The 23,931-nt window shown below is 42.5% G+C and overlaps 1 protein-coding gene across 1 annotated transcript in view; it reads right to left on the reverse strand.

Annotated features, from left to right (window-relative positions):
• CIBAR1 (CBY1 interacting BAR domain containing 1) overlaps positions 1–15,376 on the reverse strand; it is a 32,984-nt gene extending 17,608 nt beyond the window's left edge. Inside the window, exons 1-5 of the mRNA XM_075920386.2 lie at positions 15,314–15,376; positions 7,647–7,881; positions 4,116–4,184; positions 2,237–2,338; positions 1,197–1,202 (exon numbers count right to left, since the gene is read on the reverse strand). Of these exons, the coding sequence (XP_075776501.2) occupies positions 1,197–1,202; positions 2,237–2,338; positions 4,116–4,184; positions 7,647–7,881; positions 15,314–15,345 (444 nt within the window). The 5' untranslated portion in view covers positions 15,346–15,376. The remainder of the gene's footprint in view (positions 1–1,196; positions 1,203–2,236; positions 2,339–4,115; positions 4,185–7,646; positions 7,882–15,313) is intronic.
• Positions 15,377–23,931: the final 8,555 nt, after the last annotated feature.

Raw genomic sequence — 23,931 nt, forward strand, 5'->3', positions numbered from 1 at the left:
GTCTCTGAAGCTGAATTCCACACATTTTTGTTGTAGCTATTAATGAGTCAAGTAACACTTGGTCAAAACCTTCTCTTCCATTCCAAGATGCAGATGCTTTCCATAACCCTTGTTAGGAGATTGCTCAATGGCCACACCAAGCCATATACCACTAAAAGATCAGGCAAACCAGTAAACTTCTCCCTGACTATCAATTAAGGTCTGATATATATCTAGCTTCTTCTCCAGAAATCTGTCTTCTGCTACATTTACACAATCCCATCTAAAACAGTTCACATGACCACTTGGAAGTCAAGCGTAATCATCTCTATGAATGTGTGAACCTGTTACCATTTCTCTTTGCTTCTATGTAATTCATCAGTAGTTGGACAAAATCCATTATACGGTTTTGCCAGAACAGAAGTATATTTGAACAATTTTTCCCTGGGTAAGGTAAGTGTCCATGAACTGGCAGAGTGATTGAATGCTGGTCATGAAGTCTGTCATGGCATTTTAAATACTGATAACATTTTATCATTAGAAGATAATGATAATGTCTTAGCTGCACAACTTTATATAGTCAAAAACCCTTCTCAAATCAATCCATTCTACAAATGAAGACAAATATTTAGAAGTATTTCTTGGTACAGACTAGCCCATAATGTTATATGCAAACAAACTTTTGCTTTAACCAAAGGCAAAGTACAGTAGACTTCCGATAATCCGGAACCTATGGGAACTAGGTGGTGCCGGATTATCAAATATGACGGAGTATCAGGAGGTACTATAAGCTGGTTATGAATATACTGCATACAGTATATACTGTATATAAAGCAAAATGCAGGATAATGTAGCACTTTAAAGACTAACAAGATGGTTTATTAGATGATGAGCTTTCGTGGGCCAGACCCACTTCCTCAGATCAAATAGTGGAAGAAAATAGTCACAACCATATATACCAAAGGATACAATTAAAAAAAATGAGGAAGTGGGTCCGGCCCACGAAAGCTCATCATCTAATAAACCATCTTGTTAGTCTTTAAAGTGCTACATTGTCCTGCATTTTTAACCATCTTGTTAGTCTTTAACATTTTTTGCCGAAGCTCACTCACTAGGCTCTTGCCATTTTGATGCCGGACTATCAGGAGTGCCAGACTATTGGATGCTGGACTATTGGAGTTTTACTGTAGTATGGGAAAATGAATAAAATGTGTCACTTGGGACTAAATATTTCCCAAGCTTTCCAAAACAGTAGTATTTTTTGAGTACACAGCTGCATTATCAATTGTTTTCTGCCAATTTTGGTCACAGATAGTTTCTTTGAGTTATGGCCCTTTTTGTGACTTTATTATTTTTTTTTTCAGTTTGGAGGTTGACAATGTGATATAGAAAAAAAACGGTGATATAGAAAAATACTGGACCATTTTCAGACTCTATATTTTTACATAATGACCACTAGATAGGTACCTAAAAAGTGATAGCAATGAAGCTTCTCTAGATTATGGGTTTTGCTTTCGTGCCCAAAATGAGTCTGAGGTGGCAGACTACATCTTTTCCTGCCCTAATCAGCCTTATTGAGCAACAGCAACAGTGGGGGAAGTTCATGCCCCCCATGGCCGGCAGGAAAGTTCAATAAAACTGCTAGAGAGATAAGATGACAAAATAATGGAAACAAAGCTAAAATTAAACAAAACGTTAAAAAAAAAGAAAGCCAACATTTATTCTATACTTACTTTCTAAAGAAATACAACTCATAATAGGATATAATCTTTCCATAAACTTCAGATACCATATACAACAGACATTAAAACCTACTGTCAATGTTAGAAAAATGTGGAAATGTAAATATTGTAATATTGCGACGGAAAAATTTCAGAGAGGTAGCCGTGTTAGTCTGTAACTTTAAAAACGAGTAGACCTTAGAAACTAACAAAAATATATAGAATTGTTAATCACAAAAGCTCATTTTTCTATATATTTTTGTTAGTCTCTAAGGCGCCACAGGACTACTTGTTTTTGTAACTGAAAACATGTCAGATACTGTCAGATACTTTTTGTTAAATAAATGCTACTATAGCAAATGTTTTAAGCTATAGCTAATAAGCTGACAAATATAAAATATAACAATTTGTGATTCATGATCAATGTACAATATAATCACTTTATATACAATTTCTTTCACATCTTTCTAAATATAGTATTTTTAATTACAGGAAAACCAATTGCTTCTTATATTCATTAGAAATAGAAAGGATACAATAATGTGTCGATCTGATGGATTCCTCTGACGTGTCCTTTCCAGTTGAGATAACTGCTTAGCTTCTCGATTCTTTGCTGTTAAAGTTGCTTTGAGATCATCCTGCAAATATATTTATAACAATTTAGTATATGGTGAAATAGAACTAGGGGTGTATGAAATACACTTGTCTGCATTTATGAGTTGTCCAGAAAACTTACAAATGTTTTGCTCTAAACCCAGTTTTTTATGGGTGAATCCTGTGAAATGAGGAGCACTTCCTCAAAAAGACATCAATGGGCACTCGGTGTGTTTAGCACCTTGCAGGATTGGACCTCAGGCTGTGCCATTTTTTAAATGTTTAGATGGAAAAATGAGAATAAAATCACTATTTTTAAAAGAAGAGTTTATTAGATGGCCAAAAAGCCACAATTCCGCAATCAAGAAAGAGGTCAACTTTGCTAAAAACCCATGCTGGTTCAGTGGCAAAGTGTAGCCATCATTTAGAAATAAAAAAGCAATATATGACAAATAGAAAAAGAAGAAATAGCAATCAATATAAATTAAAAGTATGAATTACAGGAGATTGATAAGGGAAGCTAAAAAAATCAGGGAAAACCCATGGCTGGCAGAACTAGCGTTTTAAAAGTACATTAGGAACAAAAGAAAGCCTAGCAATGCGATAGGTCCCATGCTGGATGAAATGGTAAAAATGTTACTAATGATGCAGAAAAGGCAGATGTGCTCAATAAATATTTCTGTTCTGTATTTGGAAAAGCAACAGAATAATATACTTATACAATATGAGAATGATGAAGTACTTTACAGTCTGTTAATTACAGAGTAGTATGTTAGACAATGCCTACTCAGGATAAATATATTACAATTAGCTGGCCTGAGTAACTTGCGCCCAACAATCCTAGAAGAGTTAGTTGAGGTGATTAAGTATCCCACTGATGTTAATTTTTAGTAAATTTTGGAATTCAAGGGCAATTACAGAGCACTGGAAGAAGACTGTTGTGCCTATATTCAAAAAAGGCAAGCAGGATGATATAGGAAATTATAGGCTGGTTAGCCTGATGTCAAGAGAGAACAGAAGCCTAAGTTAGATTCAATTAATAAAAGAATTCAAGAATAGGAATACACTTAATGAAAGTCAACATAATTTTAAAGAAAGCAAGTCTTGTCAAACAAACCTTATTTAATTCTTTGAGGAGATTATAAATTTGGTTGATAAACATGCTGTGTAGGTATAACAATTAACTTAGTATTGCACAACATTCGGATTAAAAGCTAGGCACTATAAAATAACAAGAGATCATATGTTAAATGGATTAAGAACTAGCTACCTGACAGATTTCAAAAAGTAGTTGTCAATGGGCAATCATCAGTAAATGGGGATTTTTCAAGTGAGAGTCTCCTGGAATACGTATAACAGTAGGCCTAATGCTATTTCAACATTTTCATCAATGCTCTGGAAGTAAATATAAAATCACGCCTGAAAGTTTCCAGATGACACACTGACTTTTTAAAATTCAAATTAAATTAGTTAAAATCTGAAGGGGTAATTCACTTAACACAGTGAAGTCTTTCTATTTCCTATATACAGAAATGCAGTTCTTTTCCTAAAGCATTTGCAAACAAGTTTTAACATATCTCCTAGACATCATTGTCGAGGCTTGGACCCCATCCTCTTAGTTGTTTCCTGAAATGTATCTGCTTCATATATGTCCCCAGATGCAATTCCAATGTACTGTTGTGAGTTACATACCTATATCTTTGTTGCAATAACTATTTTAATAGGAAATAGTTAAATAATTTGGTATGCTTAACAAGCTTCACCAAAATGACTATAAGAATACACTAAAGTTTGAGAAAAAATACATTATATTGTACCTACCCTTTTAAGTTTTACTATGGTCCCATAACTTTTCAAAGGATCAACAACTTTGGCTTCAAGCCTTTCAACCTAGGGAAAAAAGTCAAGTTACCCAAGTCCTCTGCATAGTAAATCTATCGCTAGAAAACTGACTACTGTAAGAGTAATGTTGAGACTACTAGGATTTTAATCATATTCATGGATGAAAAAGTGACGGTGGAGATTGAATACATAGGCAGAAGCAATAGAACTAATCAAGTCATATTGATCTTGATATATCCCTAATGTAAATTGTACGAGGAGTAAGGGAAGTCGGGAGAAGAGTGCTCCAGCTTGAAATAACTTGTGTAGATAGCGCCAAAATTCACAATAAGCTATTTCGACTTAAGCTACACAATTAGCGTAGCTTAAATTGTGTATCTTATTTTGAGTTTAGCGCTGCTGTGTAAACATGCCCTTAGATCAGTGGTTCTTAACCTGGGGTGCATGCAGCCCCTGGGGGTGCAAAACAAGCCAGATTTTTATGACGTATCTTAGGTTTAAAGAACTGACCTACTTCAATGATTTTTAATAAGGGGTGAGAAAACATATTTTGAGAACCAAAGGGGTGCAGGCTGCAGTAAGGTTAAAAACCACTGCCTTAGAGACAAGCTCTCATACCAACAGAAGTTGGCTCAATAAAAGATATTACAGACTGGACCTCACTGATCCAGCACTCTTGGAACCTGAGCAGTCCCAAAGGCCCTAGGCTCCATGAGGTGCTGCTACTTTGAAACACCCCCTCTAATTCCCCCGCCCTTGCTGCCACAGAATATTATATCAAGTGACCAGCCTGACATAGAAGAGAAGACTCCTTCTCTCCATGCAAGAACTGAAATGGCATTGTGAACAAGGGGCAGACACTACAGAAAGAGTTTTAAGGACTTTGAAACTAACCAGGGTCTTGTATAGCAGTTAAGTATCACCCGGTAAGCATACAATAAGCTGCTTATTATTTCTGATATGTATTCAGTGTAAATCATTTGTTCTAAACAAGCTGTGCTGGTTACTTGTCTATCCTGTCATTAACTCTGGATGAGAACAGAACAGCAGGTTTTGAACTAGTCATCTCTCTGCTCACCCATTGCAGCTAAATCCCTGAACCCAAATGTAGCAAATGACATTTGGAAAAAAAACACTTTTATAAAAAATTCTTTCTAAAGAAAATGGAGCATGTTGTCCATTGCATGCCAGATTGTAAAGATTGGACAGGCAGAAATTACTTAATTAAATTCACTAAATTTGGGAATAAAAAAATGTCAGTCACAAGTTTTTTGATATACCCGGAAGTATGTCAAGTTTGCAAAAACTTTTTAGTAAGTGCAAGTCAGTTGTAAATATTGTAAACAGCCCTTCTGTATTACATTTTCTTCATCAGTATTTCTAAGCTGATTTTATGTTTTAAATATATTATTAAGCCTTTATTACTATAAAGTAATAATTCCAGATTATTATATATTTAAATTCACAGAAACAAATATATTATTTTAAATTAATCAGTCAGAGCAGTTTAGTGTGTTCATAGCAAAGCTCATGGCTTTTAGAAAAAGGGAACACTAATTTACTTCCTATGATTTTCATAAGACATGTTTATGAAATTTCACTATGTTTATCTTAAATTATGTTTCCAAAGATTTTAGGCAGATCAAAAGATTTTATATCTTACTAAGGTACTGATTTTGGTGGACGGTTCTCTTAAAACTAGTTTATCAAATAGTCAGAAGTAAAAGGGAAACTCACTTGTCCAGCTATCTAGAAAAGGAATGTGTGTGTGTGTGTGTGTGTACACGTACATACACATGCAAGTTTTTATACTATAGTAATTAAAATGTATTTTTAGATAAGGGTGGTCTTTTGAAAAATTAATAAAAAATGTGTCTGAAGAGCCAAATATTTGAGGCTAAAGCTGAATCCTCAGATTGTGCATCTAAATTATTTTTTAGAGATGTGATTTTATAATCTTCAGCCAGAAACTAATGAAATATTAAAGCAAATTTTAAACTAATGACATAGTAATGCACAACTATTTTTGTCCGTAAATAGGGTTGGCACATGCCTGTTAAATGGTTTCATTATCACTTAATGGTTCTTTCCTAGGTTCAATGTTATAATAATAGATCTGGTAAGCTGGAAGGTTTTTCAATTTTAAATTAATAGATTCATTTCTGGGGAAGAGTCACCAGTCTGCAAGGTGCAACCCAGGGGAGATATTGCCTCCCCTTGCCTGTTACACCTGTCACCCATGATCATCACAGTGATTTGCAGGAATTACAGCATAAATTCCTGGTCTGAAGTGAGAGGAATGTGGGTTTCCACCCTGAGAAAAGGTGACAAAGACTGACCCGAGTGTGGTTCCCTCAAGGAGACCAAGAAGGGGTCAGAAATGCAATTATCTTGGGAACTGTAACAATTAGATTCTAAAGGGTATTTAGATGCCAAAGTCACTGAAATCAATGGTAATTAAGCATCTCGGTGCTTCTAAAAATCACACTAGGTATCTATCTGCATCTCTAGACAACTAAATACCCTTAAAATCTGGGCCTAAATACACTGTGAAAGGAGCATAGGATTCATATTTTCAATTGCCCTGAGTTAAAAGGTCTATATCTCTTAAAGGCAAATGTAAAAAAGATTTATATTTTTTTCTTTTGTTTCTTAATGTACACAGATGACTTTAAAGGGTTGAGTTTTTAATTTTTTTTCCACTTTTTTTTCCCCATTATAAAAACAGCATGTCAAATAAAAAAAGAAGAATGTCAAAAAAAGAATGTCAAATATTGTATTCCACTTTTCAGTTAAGAGTACTCCATCGTGACAAATGTAAAGCACAGCATTATGAACTCCTTATAAATAAATAGGTGTTAGCATAATACAAAAATTTTAAACAAAATAAAGAGAAATCCACTGCATTCTAATTATGCCCCAATCCTATGATTAGATTCATGTGGATGGGCCTTTTGCACATGTGGACACACAATGAAGTCAGTGGAACTTCATGCTAGTTCCAGGGCTGATCCTTGCAGATTCCACTGTGGTTTCAACACCTCTCTTCCTTGATATGTTTGATGTCAACAACTCACCCATATTCCAGCTATTGACAATAACTTGTGACAAAGTGAACGATACTTGAAGGACAGCCCAATTCACAAAACCAAAAACCAAGCATTTATTAAGCATAATCTACAGCTCAATAAATTCCATTGGCTCTCTTCTCATCTCCACTGAAGACCAGTTCTTTAAAACATGAGTGTAGCTACTCAGGGGGACAATTCACTAGGCATGAAGATAAGAATGGGCATAAGGCAATTCACAATTTGGTCTTAGGTCTTCAGAAATGTCATAGTAGGGTAATCTATGAAAGCTAGTGGGGGCTTATTTTGCTTTGTTACTAACACATTTATTACTAATGCATTTAAAAGTGGTGTTTCCTCAGTCTTTGGAGACAGACAAGGTATATATTATGATAATTATATTAAAAAGATCAGTTTACAAGCACAACATACAATTCTTTACCTCTGCTTGGCGATAATCTTGAAGTTTGGCAAATTCATCTGCAAAATTCTTCAATCCAAGTTTTAAGCTTGGTGTCTCTGTAGCTGCATATGCATATATTTCGTTTACTAGAAGGTCTGCTTTGTCTCGTAGTCTAGCAGTTTTACGCACATATGCTGCAAATATTTGGCACAATTCACCAAAATGTTTTTCCACATTTGAAACAGCCTCTCGTACTTGTCTAGTCTGATTGTCCCTAGAGACCAAGGAAAAATGAGAAAAAAGCAAAAGCCCAACATAATTACAATACATACAGATTAAACAAGCTTGACAGTACTGTCATCACTATTTCATAAACAACATATTTCAAATTGGTCATTTTACTTCTGGGCAAAATGGAAAGTAGAGGAAAATTATGCTTAATTCCAAGGTGATGTATAAAAATACAAATACAATAATAAAACTTGAGATTTGGTTTTCAGCTTAAAACTCATCAAACTGAATTTTAAAAAGTAAAAATGCAATAAGACCCAAACCAGATACAGCTACATACTTAAGAAAATTTTAATAAAACTCCCATGGAGTTAGATGCTTTGGGAATCTCAAAGGTTATTTATCTGCATCTTTAGACACTTACATACATTTAAAAATCTGGCCTGAATTTTGTTAAATGTACAAATAATATACTGAAAGACTAAAGAGGTTTTTTTTCATTGGTTTTAACTTTATTTAAATGACAGAACTTTGGGTATAATCATTTCCAGTGCTTCTTTTGTATTGTTAGACTATTTCTCCTGTTTTAATGCATGTTTTTCACACACCATTAGATGCGGAAAATGTATTTTAAAATAGAAAAATATGAATGCAAACCCCACAGAAATCTCTGAGGTGGGCAAAGCACCAGAAAACTTTCTTAAAATAGATTTTGAACTGATTGTATACCTTTGAAAATATTGTCTTAAATATAAGGCTCTCTCAAGTCCATCTTTATTCCCTAATGTAAACCAGGGATAAGTATTTTGAAATAACGCCCCTTATTTCAAAGTAAGTGCAGTGTCCAACTACCAAGCCTGTTTATTTGAATTAGCAGGTTGGTTATTTTGAAATAACAACTCCTGCTTGTCATGAGGAATAACACTTATTTCAAAATTGCAGCTGGGGAAGCTCATGGTAGCAAAGCCTACAATGAGGAGGTCATCGTCCCTCCAGTGCGATGACCCTCCATAGCAGGATGGTGTTGATGGCCTTCACTACCTGGATGAGCACGGCCCCAATCATGGATTTCCCCATACTGAATATTTTCCCTATGGCACGGTAGCTCTCCAGTGTTTCAAGCTTCCAGAGGGCAATGGCGATGTACTTCTGCAGTGGAATGGCGGGTCTCATGAAGGAGTCCCATCACCTGAGGGAAGGGGTGTGCCATTTGCAGAGCTCCAGGAAGGTGGCCTTCCACATGCAGAAGTTCTGGAGTCACTACTGGACGTCCCATCGCTGCAGGATGATGTGGAACTGGTCTTCCTCCGCGGTGTTGCAGTATGCAGGGGATGGAAGACCATTAGGTGTATTAGGAGCGCAAGGGCCTGGGTGAAGAGGCCTCCTGGTCCAGGCTGCTCATTGTGGTCCTGAATCAGCACGTGTGCAGTGTGGATCAACTGTTCCATGAGGTGCAGCATGAGGCCCATGAGCCTGGCACTGCTTTGCAGCAGCTGTGGCTCCATGCAGTCAGTGCTGTGGCGTCTGCAAGGGCAACCAGAGGACATGGCGTGAGCTTGGTGACCTGCAAGGGGGTAGGCAGTGGAGAAGTGGCATGTGAGATGTAGCTGGAAAGCGGAGCTCCTTTAAGCATGTATCTCTGCTAGCCTCAGCAAGCAGCCACAGGAAGCGTCCTCTCTCCTGGTGCCCTCTCTGGAATGCTTCAGGGGGCTTTAATTGCAATACAGGCACCAATCAGTGTGGATATGCTATTTCGAAATAATTCTGTGCTATTTTGATGCTGCCTTGTAGTGTGGACTGGACGCGCTATTTCAAAATAGTTATTTCGGGAGTTATTTCAAAATAATTTCCTAGGGTAGACATGCCCTTAGCGTGTACTAAGGCCCCATTCCTGCAATCAAATGTACATAGGTGTAAGCTTCCACTTAGACAAAAAAAGACATTAGTAGGGTTCTGCACTGGCAAAGGGCTCTGCTCATGCTGATTGCAAGATCAGTGCCTTAGTTTTAATGGTTCTAACTTTCACTAGAGGTGAATCATAATTCTAAAAATAAAATCTGGCATATTATTTAAACAAAGCAAAAAATAAAAACCTAATTTAAGAAATATTAACAATGCCATCACAATCACCAAGAAAATAGTATCCAATACCAACAACATAGAAAGTTGCAGGATAAAACTCTGGTGTATAAAATTGTAGATGAGCCTTTTGTTAGGTGGATTGGTGGGAGGAGGAGTACAGAAAAATAACTTGGCCAACAGAACTCAAATGCTATGAACACTAGAGCTTAGGAAGTCCCTGAAGCAAGTACTTTCTCCTTTTAACCTCCTCAGAGTTCGTAAGTGTGGTCTCATGAATAGGATTTAGGTTGTCAATAACATGCAAGGTAAATTTTCCACATATGTACATCTTTGACTCAATGAATTAACCAAAAGAAAATAACATATATGTAAATTATTTTAATTGGTTATATACATGAGTTATATTCAAGACACAAGAAATCGTTCTTCCGCCTTAGTTGGAGTATTGTGTCCAGTTCTGGACACCACATTTCAAGAAAGATGTGGAGAAATTGGAGAAGGTCCAGAGAAGAGCAACAAGAATGATTAAAGATCTAGAGAACATGACCTATGAAGAAAGACTGAAAGAATTGGGCTTGTTTAGTTTGGAAAGGAGAAGACTGAGAGGGGACATGACAGCAGTTTTCAGGTATCTAAAAGGGTGTTACAAGGAGGAGGGAGAAAAAATGTTCTCCTTGGCCTTTGATGATAGGACAAGAAGCAATGGGCTTAAATGGCAGCAAGGGAGGTTTAGGTTGGACAGTAGGAAAAACTTCCTGTCAGGGTGGCTAAACACTGGAATAAGTTGCCTAGAGAGGTTGTGCAATCTCCATCTCTGGAGATATTTAAGAGCAGGTTAGACAGACATCTATCAGGGATGGTCTAGACGGTACCGGATCCTGCCGTGAGGGCAGGGGACTGGACTAAATTACCTCTTGAGGTCCCTTCCAGTTCTAGTGTTCTATGATTCTATGTTCTGCTTTTTATATATAGGATTTTAATACTAATATCATAGCTATGCGTTTGCATAAAAGTTATTAATTAGGAAACTCAAGTTAATGATGGGTTTAGGGTAGGACTTAAAATTTCAGCGTCCAACCAAAACCTGGATATTTTATACTTATTAATCTCATTAAACCATTCGATAAATTGAATTCAAGACTTATTTAGTTGGCATTCATATTTTGCTTCATACTTCAGTCTCCTCCTCCTCTCTGTTTAATTAGTGCCTTCAGTTTATGGTTTCACCTCTGCATCACGTGTATCACAACGTCAGCAGCATTATATTGCTACTGTCAGCACAATTCTACTGCTATTGAAGTTCACAGATTCTCAACACATTCATTCTACTGTTTGGTGCCCACAGCAATTCGCTACAGGCCAAATTCTGCAAATGTTAATGATCAATTGCAGAGTTCTGTAAGAAGTTCCACTGACTCCATAAAACTACTCAAACACTGTGCTCGGTAGGGTACAGAAATTCAGGTGATATGTTATTAGTAAGATGGACAAGATCCTTAGCTTGGAATTTGCTCACTTCTCACTTATTTGGCACTATAAATTAAAACTTTAATTTGTGTGAGTTGCCTTCAGATTCTGAAAGCCTGAAATGATCCTGGCTTTTAATTTTGACCAATGTAACCAACCCTCCAAACTAGTGATTTTCAACTTTTTGGCCTACACCGTGCTCAACGTACACCTTTCCACAGACCACCATTCAGCCATCAATGATGGAAAAATGCCTTTGCTTATCTCTAAAAACCTTACATTGGAAATTATTCATATTAGATTACTGGAGCATACAAAGGTAAATAAGCAGCTATAACACAAGGAAGCATTTATAACAGATAAGAAAGACATATTATTAAGCAAAATCATTAAATAGATTAAGCACTTTATCTTTATCATGTTAGTTTAACAAACTTTGTTTTAAAGACAGTAAAATATTAATTATGTACAAAACAAAAAGGTTTCAACATTGCCATAATTTATTGCAGGGGTGAGGATACTTTTTTGGCTTGGGGCCACTGATCCACAGAAAATCAGTCAGAGGTCACACAAAAGTGAGGAGCAAAAACAACAACAAAAACTCCAACTCAACTGACACTCTCCTCATGCTGCTGCCCCATGGGGGGAGGGAAGGGAGAACCGAGGTTAAGGGTTTCCCACAGACCAGATTAACTCTCCTGGGGTCCTAGGGCTAATAGATTTTGAGAGCCCCCTAAATTCCGGGGTGGGGCCAAAAATGAGGGATTCGGTGTTTGGGAGAATGCTGCCATGGAGCAGGATAGGGATGGGGTGCAGGGTCTGGGTGGGAGGTAGGATGCAGGATCAGGGTGGGGGTATGGCTGGGAGGCTGGGTGCAGGATCTGCCTCAGGGTGGGAGGTAGCGTACAGGGTTCAAAAAAGAGCTAGATGGATGTTAGGTACATCAATAGCTGTTAGCTAGGATGGGTAGGAATGGTGTCCCCAGCCTCTGTTTGTCTGGAAATGGGTGACAAGGGACGGATTACGTGAGGATTACCTGTTGTGTTCCCTCCCTCTGGGTTATCTGGTATTGGCAACTGTTGGTAGACAGGATACAGGACTAGATGGAGCATTGGTCTGACCCAGTATGGCTGTTCTTGTGTTCTTAAATGGCCTGGAGGTGGTCAAGAGGGAGGGAGTAGGAGTGGGCTGGGCATGACGGGGGTGGAGAGGCACTTACCTCGCTATGCACATCCCACTGCTCCCAGGCACCACTCCCCGCTGCTCCCATTGGCCACCATTCTGGCAAAGGGAAGCATCAGGGAAAGCCTCCAGGCAAGCAGTTTTCTGCACTGACGTTCCCCTAACCAGGGTGAAGATAGAGTGGCAGCACATGGAGCCACTTCCTGCTGATGCGAGCCAGATCCAGCCTGCCAAGCTCGGGGCTGCCCCACTCCTGCAGCAGGAAGCCAGCACTGGCACTCCAACCACGCTGGGGTAGGAGGAGAGGATGGGATAGCAGGGCTGGAGCACCACTGCAAGCTTCCCACTGCAGGGTTAAGGAGCCTGAGCCCGTGGTCCACCTGCAAGATGGTCATGGACCACTAGTGGTATGCGGACCGCACTTTGAGAACCACTACCCCAAACCCAGAAAAATCAAAGGAAATTCAATGCTTCAAAATGAGCATATTGTTTCAGTCTATATTTTCTTGACAAGACAAACATGTTGAAAATGAAAAGAAATGTATTTTATCCTTTCTCTTTCAAAAGAAAATATCCTTGCAGAAGATCAATTTATGTTACCTCAAAGTAAGCAATCAATTTGAGGTAGGGTTGGGATAGTCTCCTAGTTCCTAATGCTTTTTCAAGTTTGCTATCATTTAAATAAAAGGGGATTTCACAAACTCGGTTAGAGTATAAAAAAAACTTATTGAAAAGCCCATCACAAAAATCTTTCTTCCACTAATTAACAACTAAAGTACAGATAATTTTGAGTGAGGAGTGCCTCCCCTCTCCCACTAAACTGTCTGACGCTAGTGTAGTTATAACCCAAAAGGTAACAAAGAACTTAAGGCAGGTCTGCCCAAACATTCAGCAACTTTTGCCTGCAGTTTTCCCATGTAAACAGCATTCAATTCTAAGAGATATGAATTATATGAACTTAAAAAAGGAAGTTGTGAAAACTTAGTTTGTTTTTAAAAATGTTACTTAAAGGCCATAAAAGGAACAATAGCACAAGGCTTAATTAGTAAGTCCTAATTTTATCCCTGAATACGCAATCTATATCTGGGATTGGCAAAAGCCTCTCAGTAGGCCAAATCCAGCCTGCCTAGGGCTTTGATCCGGCCCTTGCAGCAGCTCCAGACTCTGCCCCTTTGTGTGTTGTCTAGGAGCTGGAGACATGCGAGCCTTTTTAACTGTTTCTATTTAAAGGGCTTATGCCTTCCCCGCAGCTGCCAGGCAACACATTGTCTCCGATGGGTGCAGGGAATGTGCAAGCCCCTTAAATAGAAGCAGTTAAAAGGGCTCACAAGTCCTGGCTCCCTAGCAATGCGCTAGCAGGCACTGGGAGAAGTGAGCCCTTTTAACTTTTTCTATTTAAAGCGCTTGTGACCAGGACCGGACTGAGGGGTGGGCGAGCCGGGCAGTTGCCCGGGGCGCCCACCAATGGGGGGCGCCTGATGGCAGCAGTAAGGGGCACGCGGCGTCCCTTATAGCTGTCATCAGGCACCGTGCACCCGGCTCCTGCAGCACGGGCCCCATGGCGCCAGCCAGCAGCACCCTTACCCCCACAGTCACAGGGCCGTGCACGGCCCGGTGTGCGCGCTAGAAGCGATGGCCGGGCCAGGTTGGGCAGTGCATGCGCCTTGTGCCCCAGGCTGTGTGCCAGTGGCTGTGGCCATGCCGCGCATGTGCCGTGCGTCCTGGGGGCAGGCCCGCGCACCCTGGGGGGGTAGGCCTGTGCATGCGCCGTGTGCCCGGGGATGGCGCCACACGCCTGGGCAGCCAAAATGGCTCGGGCCAGCCCTGCTCGTGCCTGGCAAGTGGCTGCATTGCCAGGTGGCAGATGCAAGCCCTTTAAACAGAAGCAGTTAAAAGGAACTCACAGCTTCTGGCCCCATGCTAGCCCATTGCCTGGGATGCACGAGCCCTTTCAACTGATTCTATTTAAAGGACTTATGCCTTCCCTACAACTGTGAAGTAACAGCCCTGAGGAAGGCACAAGCCCTTTAAACAGAAGCATTTGAAAGGGCTCTAGCGCCCCTGACTCTCAGGCAACAGGCTAGCAGAGAGGCTGGGAACAGCAAACCCTTTCAATAGCAGGAATTAAAAGGGCTCACAGCTGCCATGCCTGGCTAACATGATGCCTGGGAGCCGCAGGAGAGGCTCGAGCCCTTTCAACTCCTGCTCTTTAAAGGCCACCCTTCTGTCCAAGGCTCTACCCCTTCCATCCAAGGCCCTGTCCCTTCTGGGGCAGCCCATGACAACTTCAAATTTTTTTGAAGTGGCCCTTGTTCAAAAATGATTGCCCACCCCGATCTGGATACACGGAATTGCCTAGACTTTATAGTGACAGGCAATCTCTGAAATGGCTTAAACAGGCAGATTGAACTGGCCATGGACAGCTGCAAGTTACTTTCTGTTGCTGTTTTATTTAGGTTTGTGGCACGCCCGCGCCTTAAATACACAACCTCGAGAAGGGCCTCATCCCGCGTCCAAAGCCTGGGGCTGATGGGTAACCAGTCAGGGCCCGGGACGCCAAAGAGCCAAACTCTCCCTCCTTCCCCACGGCAGCCACACACCTCGACCGCAGGGGCTCCGGGCCCTCCTGTGCCCAGGAACGGGGCGCCGTCCGCCTGCCCCCCGCTCCAACCGCCGCGGCCTCTCGGTCCCCGCGGGGCGGGGGCGTCACGCGGGTCAGTCGTGGCAGGGGGCACCGCACTTACCTGGCGTCCAGCCCGCGGCCCAGCATCATCATGGCGGCCGGGAAGGAAGGGGAACCGCGGCGCACGCTCCGCTTTCACCCAGTTCCCATGGACACCGCGCGCCGCCCACGGCCCGGGCTGCGGAGGCTGGCCCGCCCCCCGCGCCTGGCGGGGCGAAAGGCTGAAAGCGACGCCGAGATTCCTACTCACAGCCCCGGCAGCACGTGCGCTGTGTAAACCACAAAGGGCGAGTCTGTGTCCTCACAATGACAACTCTGCCCTCTTTCCCCCACGGCCGCACTTCTCTTTGCCCAGGACTAGGTAGCTGCGACATCCCGCTGGCCCGCCCGTGAAGGATTCCTTCGGAGCACAAACTTGGCAGCATTCCTGGGCAAGCGCTATAGAGCCGTGTGTCTCCGGGCTCGTCAAGAGCCTCGAACTAACCCTGCTTTCAGAAATGGCTTCACGCAATGCACCTCACCCAAAGCCCACTGAAGCCAAAGGAAAGATTCCCCTGACTGGGCTAGGACGCTTGGATCAGAAATAACACGGGAGGGAAATGTGATCCCTCCCTGAGGGATGCTGTGAGTCTTTCAGCAAGAGAAAACAGTTGTCCAGCATCACACACTGGAACTGCTTGACATGCCCAAATCAGTGCAAACCTCAAGCACACAAACTAAGGCAAAATTCTGACAATCCAGAAATCATTTCAGCCACTACTTACGTGCAACCACCTTTGGACTTGAATATAGCAGCATTTCAGTGGCTGTTACATCCTGACTATATATGTAGAACATCACTGCATTTACGATAATGGAATAGCTCAAGGTACATTACCACAAACTGATCCACATTATCCCAGAGGTCCACCAGCAAGGACTAGCTTGCATTACCAAGGTCTTACACAGTGAATGTTGTATACATTAGTCTGATTTCCCCCTTTTGACCCAGCACATATTGTTTCTATATTTTATGTATAATTTTATAAGAATGTTCTTATTTATTTACTAGAGAAAGTAAATAAAGTGCTATTTACTTCTCATAACACAAGAAGTAGAGGTCATCAAATAAAATTAATAGGCAGCAGGTTTAAAACAAACAAAACAAAGTATTTCTTCACAAAGCACACAACCTGTGGAACTTTTTGGCAGAGGATGCTATGAAGGCCAAGACTATAACTGGGATAAAAAAAAGAACTACATAAATTAATGAAGAATAGGTCCATCAATAGCCATTAGCCAGGATGGGTAAGGATGGGGACCTTAACCTTTGTTTGCCAGAAGCTGGGAATTAGTAACAGGGAATGGATCACTTATATTACCTCTTCCGTTCAGTTCCTCTGGGGCAATTGGCCTTGGCCATTGTTGGAAGCAGAACAATCCCATCCATTGGATGAAATGGGGCATTTCCTTGGGCCCTGCACTTTGCAGGACCCCGGGGCGGTCCAGGAGGTCTTGGAGGTGTATCAGGAGGCCTAGTGCAAGAGTGAGCACAACAGGCTTTGGGCTTACTCTTGCACTCACCAGTGGCAACAGGAGCCACAGGAAGTAAAGTGACCCAGTCCCACCTGCTCTGCTCCACCATCTCCCAGCCAAGTCGCTTTGTTTCACTGTGGTGGCAGGAAGTGAAGCAACCTAGCTTCAGTCTGCTCTCCTTCCATAAGTGACATGTCTGGGAGCCAAGTATCAGAGGGTAGCTGTGTTAGTCTGGATCTGCAAAAGTGACAAAGAGTTCTATGGCACCTTTTGAACTAACAGATGTATTGGAGCATAAGCTTTTGTGGGCAAAGACCCACTTCATCAGATGCATGTAGTGGAAATTTCCAGAGGCAGGTATAAATATGCAGGGAAGAGATAATGAGGTTAATTCAGTCAGGGAGGATGAGGCCCACTTCTAGCAGCTGATGTGGAGGTGTGAACACCAAGAGAGGAGAAACTGCTTTTGTACTCGGCTAGCCATTCACAGTCTTTGTTTAATCCTAAACTGATGGTGTCAAATTTGCAGATGATCTGTAGCTCAGCAGTTTCTCTTTGAAGTCCGGTCTTGAAGATTTTTTGCTGCAGGATGGCTACTTTTAGGTCTGCTATTGTGTATCCAGGGAGATTGAAGTGTTCTCCGACAGATTGTTGTGTATTGCCATTCCTAATATCTGATTTGTTTCCATTTATTCTTTTACGTAGGGACTGTCCAGTTTGGGCGATGTATAAAGCAGAGGGGCATTGCTGGCACATGATGGCATATATTATATTGGTAGATGTGCAGGTGAATGAACTAGTGATGGTGTGGCTGATCTGGTTAGGTCCTGTGATGGTGTTGCTGGCGTAGATATGAGGGCAGAGTTGGCACCGAGGTTTGTTGCAGGGATTGGTTCCTGAGTTAGAGTCACTGTGGTGTGGTGCATAGTTGCTGGTGAGAATTTGCTTCAAGATTGGCGGGTTGTCTGTGGGCAAGAACTGGCCTGCCATGTCTGGGAGGGGGGCCCTGACTCCTGCTGCCAGTGCCAGGCTCCCTGCTAGTTCCCTTGGATGCACTGTTCTGAGGAAGAGGCTTGGGGAAGGATGGTGTAGGGGGCAGAACGGGGTGGGAAAAGGCAGGCCAGGGGCCAAGCAGGGACAGGGCTTGTGGGGAGGGGTGTAGTGAGCGGTGCAGCTGGGGCAGGTACTGATAGGCTGGAGGTCAAGCAGGAGCAGGGTTTGGGGGAAGAGGTGAAGTGGGTGTGGCTCATAGGAGGAGCAGGGGCAGGAAGAGATGGTGGTAGGGCTTGGGGAGGAGCAGGAGTTGTCCCAAACCCCGCACCTCTCTAGGCATGGCATTGGTTGGAACACAGGATACGGTGCTAGATAGACTTTTGGTCTGATTCCATATGGCTGTTCTTATGTTCCTATTTCCAGTTGAATTATTATTTTTTAAATGTACGGAAGTTTTCTTATATATTTTCTTACATTCTTTAAGTTTGTTGTTATTATATTTGCAGTGTAACTATGCCTACAACCTCTCTGTCTTTCTACCAAATTTGAGGCACAGTAGTATCTAGGTGCCAGACATTATTAAAATGAGCATAAAATGTAATTCCAAATGGTTATCATGGGATAAGAGGGAAGGTCCTTTCATGGATTCATAACTGGTTAAAAGACAGGAAACAAAAGTTAGGAATAAATGGTAAATTTTCAGAGTGGAGAGAGGTAACTAGCGGGGTCACCCAAGGGTCTGTCCTGGGATCAAGCCTATTCAACTTACTTATAAATGATATAGAGAAAGAGGTAAACAGTGAGGGGGCAACATTTGCAGATGATACCAAACTGCTCAAGATGGTTAAGACCAAAGCAGACTGTGAAGAGCTTCAAAAAGATCTCACCAAACTAAGTGATCAGGCAACAAAATGGCAAATGAAATTTAATGTTGATAAATGTAAAGTAATGCACATTGGAAAAAATAATCCCAACTATTCATACAATATGACGGGGACTAATTTGGCGACAACTACTCAGAGAGAGATCTTGGAGTCATGTGGATAGTTCTCTGAAAACATCCACTCAGTGTGCAGTGGCAGTCAAAAAAAGCAAATAGAATATTAGGAACATTTAATATCATTAAACAAGTGATAGAGAATAAGACAGAAAATATCTTATTGCCTCTGTATAAAACCATGATATGCCCACTTCTTGAATACTGCGTACAGATGTAGTTGCCTCATCTCAAAAAAGATATATTGGTATTGGAAAAGGTTCAGAAAAGGGCAACAAAAATGATTAGAAGAGAGATTAAAAAGACTTGGACTTTTCATGTTACAAAAGAGGAGACTAGGGGGGATATGATAGAGGTCTATAAAATCATGACTGGTATGAAAAAAGTGAATAAGGAAATGTTATTTACTTATTCCACAGTATAAGAACTAGAGGTCACAGAATGAAATTAATAGGCAGCAGGTTTAAAACAAACAAAAGGAAGTTTTTCTTCACTCAGCTCATAGTCAACCTCTGGAACTGCTTGCCAGAGGATGTGGTGAAGGCTAGGACTTTAACAGGACTGAAAAAAGAGCTAGACATGGATGTTAGGTCCAAAATGGCTATTAGCCAGAACGGGTAGAAATGGTGTCCCTAGCCTCAGTTTGTCTGGAAATGGGTGACAGATCATGTGAGGATTACCTGTTGTGTTCCCTCCCTCTGGGACCTCGGGTATTGGCCACTTTTGGCAGACAGGATACTGGGCTAGATAGACCATTGGTTTGACCATTATGTACTTATGACTCTGCTACTGTCATTCTCTCTTCAGCAATTTCTACATTGTTTTTCTTCCTCCTCTCCAGCTCTCTCCCCTTCATTTTTGGATTATACAGTTCCCTTGCTTGAACCAGGGAGCCTGACCAATCTATTTCTGACTCTTTTCTCAAGATCAAGAGGTAGCTTCTGGAGCACTTATTAGTTCCATGTTTAGGATTATGTCAGAGTCCCCAGAGTACAATTTCAACTGTGGGACTGTTGAATCCTGTGTCTCACTAACCTAGGCTGCCTGTTACACTGTGATGCTGATGTCAAGCTACAAACTGCTTATAATATATGGAGATATACCACCTCATAGATCTGGTAGGGACCTTGAGAGGTTATTAAGTCCAGTCCCTGCCCTCACAGCAGGACCAAGTACCATCCCTGACAGATTTGTCCCAGATTCCTAAATGGCCTCCTGAAGAATTAAGCTCACAACCCTGGGTTTAGCAAGGCAATGCTCAAACCACTGAGCTATCCCTCCCCCCTTGCAGGTACTGTGCTTACATATACATCCATTAGCAGGGACACAGCCAACTGATTTACATGAATGACCTTCTAGCCATGGGCTGCACATGAAATACTAACAGCCAATCCTGTCCCTTCCACCTGACGCCTTGCTCCTTCTAAACTACCCTCACTGGAGCTCCGTTTCGTCTTTTGCAGCCAAGGGGAGCTGCGGGAAGTGGCATGGGCTGGGTCATCACTTCCCACGGCTCCCCTTGCCTGCAAAGGACAAAATGGAGAAAATGGGAGGCACGAGGCTCTGTGATTGCAGCACCAGTAAATAAACAAACCGGCCAGTTAATGTGTTTCTGAAAGTGATTTTGCAGAACACTTTCAGAAACACTGCTCTAACCTATCCAATTCCTGTAAGTTTTAGTTTCCGAGTGAAACTCAGGGGTGAAAGTAACTTAAATTTCTCAAGTTACAGTGGGGGAGATCTAGGTTGGATATTAGGAAAAACTATTTCACTAGGAGGGTGGTGAAGCACTGGAATGGGTTACCTAGGGAGATGGTGGAATCTCCATCCCTAGAGGTTTTTAAATTTTAAAATTCTGACAGGTACCTTTTCAGCGGGGGGAGGGTGGGAGGAGGCACTCAAGAAGCTTTGTGTGTGTGTGTGTGTGTGTTACAATACAATAGTGCATGTAAGAAATGCGAGGGTGGGGGGCTCCAGGCAGCGGTGTGGGGAGGCTCAGGGCAGAGGGCGGGGATGTGAGGGAAAGTTTAGGAGTCAAGACAAGGGGCTGGGAGTGTGTGGGGGATGCTCAGGACTAGGTATGTGCCGGAGTGAGGGCAGAGGGGGGCCAGAGTGGAGGTGAAAGTAAGAAGGTGAGTCCTGGTGCACAGCTCTGGCAAGAGCTAGCTGAACTGTGGCAAAAGTTATCAAGGAGCTATTCAAAGAACTGGCAGGGACCTGGGTTGCAATAGGAAAGTGCTTGTAAGAAATTTTAAGTTACTTTCATCACTGGCTGGGAGTGTTGTGGGGAGGCTTAGGGCAGGAGACTGAGGGTGTGTGAGGGGAGCAGGAATTCCAAAGGGAACGGAGAGAGGCTGTTCTCAGTAGTGATGGATGGCAGAACAAGAAGCAATGGTCTCAAGTTGCAGTGGGGGAGGTCTAGGTTGAATATTAGGAAAAACTGTTTCACTAGGAGGGTGGTGAAGTACTGGAATGGATGAGGTGGGAAGGAGGTGGTGGAATCTCCATCCCCTAGTGGTTTTTAAGTCTCGGCTTGACAAAGCCCTGGCTGGGCTGATTTAGTTGGAATCGGTCCTGCTTTGGACAGGGGGCTGGACTTGATGACCTCCTGAGGTCTCTTCCAGCTCTGTGATTCTATGAATTAGGGAAGGGGGCTGAGTGTGTGTGTGGGGAGGTTCAAGGCAGAGGGCAGGGGAAATATGTAGGGAGGAGACCTGGATTATGTTATTTGGCTGATAGACAGGTCCCTACCTTGCTGCTCCATTTTGTTGCCAAGGGAGCTGTGGGCCAGCAGATGTGGGCATTGTTACAATCAAACAGGCAGCAATGGCATGAGAACTAGGGATGTTAAAATGTGAGGGTTTTTTGTAAACGTGTAACCACTTCCCGCTTGTCCCCTGCACCTCCCATGCTGCTGCCTCTCTATCAGGGGAAGCAGGTGGCTCCAGCTCCTCCCCCCACCACTGCCTCTGATAAAAAGGCAGCGGGGGAGGGCAAGTCACTAATACAGAAGCAGCAGCATGTGTATGTGTGTGGTGGGGGGGGGAGGCGAACTTGCATGTAACCATGAAGATTAACAGATGGGCCCAGGTTCATCACTTAACCATGTACACTATCACATCCCTAGTGAGACCAACTGACCTGACATTCTTTTCCCCTGGCTTCTTCCGAGGGGCTGCCAGCACCAGTGCATGCTGGGGATTTCATGTGTGCTGCCCAGCATCCAGCAAGAGAGGGGGCATCAGGACAGGCACAGACACATCAGCAGCCTGACTTGAGAGCACACACACTTCCTACAATGTGCCCTTTAACCTGCCTGCCTCACCTGACTACCTACTGTGGTATGCAGAGTTGTCAGTACCAGCCTGAAGTGGGAGGCCCGAGGGCCAGTGGGAGCCTAGCAGGGAGAGAGAACTACAAGCTACCCCCATTCACCTCTACCTGCAGCAGAGCACCCCAACCATCTTTTACTGGAGTGGTGTACTGGGGAGCACTGGCTTATTTTCACCTCAGGTGAAACCCACTATTTAAATGTATATGTTCAGTAAATGTAGAGCCAGCATGTCTTTCAGAATCTCCAGGAGAGGGCCTTTTCTAATGATGATCTCAAGGTGAAAATCTATTCAGGAAGAGGAGAATCTAGATGGGATGAGAGTCTATGAAAATAACTGGAAGCTGATTAGCTGAACTGTTATAATTAGGCAGAAAGGATCTATGCTAAGGAGCTGGACCTGAGAGTGCAACCAGTATAAAAGGCTGACAGCCATCAGGCTTAATTGTGGGTGTGTATGGTAGCTGAGTTGTAGAGCTAAAGAGAATAAAGCTGAAGAAAAAGCAACTGATTTTTAAAGCAACTACCTGCAGAAACAGCTGCTACTGAGGCTTCCAGAAGGCAATAGCTTCTGAGGCAGCAGGGCAACTTTGTAAAGCAGTGTAGTAATCTTCCCTGGAGCTGATATCTCCAAGCCGAGAGAACAGAAGGACCCCTTGGGATGAATAAGAGGGACTTTGAGTGAAAGAGTATAAGTCTGATTTTTCCTGTCTAATTTTAAACATAATGTCTGGTTATGTGGATGCCTGCCTCTGAGTGAGATCTGGTCTCTTTCCTCTCCCCGCCCCCCCCCCCCTCCGATTTTGTGACCATCTGGCTGCTCCTCAGAATGTAATGGTTCTTCAGTTTGTTATAAGGTAATGTTTTCTTGTACAAAATATACATAGAAGCTCTATTTGTTTTTTTTATGATTACTTTGGCCGCTAGGATGCACTGTCCTGTGAGCAGGGGTGAATTTATGGATTCAGGCTGCTAGGGACATAGATGTAAGATATTTATGCCCCACCCCTGGATGCTCTCTTTGAAAAAGCACTGTTTGCATTTAATAACGCCTTTTTCCGAAAGAGCACTTTTGAAAAAAGGCGTTATTCCTCGTAAAATGAGGTTTTCCACGGTCAAAAAAACTGCCGTGTTCTTTCAATTTAATTTCAAAAGAATGTGGCAGCAGTCTAGATGCAGATTATTTTTTTTCTGAAAAAAGACCACTTTTTTTGAAAAAAACCCTGTAGTCTAGACACACTAAGAGATACAGGTGCACGCATCCCACATAAGACAGGGTTTCCCCCAACCCTGACATCCTGCCACTTTGAATTTCTAATGCTAAATGATCAATTGCTACTTATCTAAAGCCTTAATCCTGAAACTGGAGACATAGCTTTAGGCTTCAGAGCAGTGGTGAGCAACCTGCAGCCCAACGGCCACATGTGGTCCATTGGGGTTCTATCTGTGGCTCATGAGACATTTTGTTTACTGTTGCCCACACAGAGGGTTGCCAGATCCTGCTGGCTTTCATCCGCATAGGTTTTTTCCTACTGGTATTACTAAAGTGATATGCATTTAAAGCTAGAGCATCTGAAGTGAGCTGCATGCTGATTGCATACAACATTGTAAGCTGCATGCTTGTCTGGGCACACAGAGGAAATTTTAACCCCACCCACCACCTAAACAGACCCACGTGGTGGGCAGCAGACAGCTGCTTTGGCAGCTGGGGCCGGGGCCAGAGCTGCTGCATGGTGGGCAGCAGCTGGGAAGTCACCACATGGCCTTGGCCCCAGTTCCAGCCCTGAGGAAGAGCTGGAGCTGGGGCAAAGGCCATGTGGTGGCTGCTACCAGGGCAGGCCAT

This window comes from Pelodiscus sinensis, chromosome 2, assembly GCF_052426305.1.
Source record: "Pelodiscus sinensis isolate ZL-2025 chromosome 2, ASM5242630v1, whole genome shotgun sequence".
Taxonomy (NCBI): Eukaryota; Metazoa; Chordata; order Testudines; family Trionychidae; genus Pelodiscus; species Pelodiscus sinensis.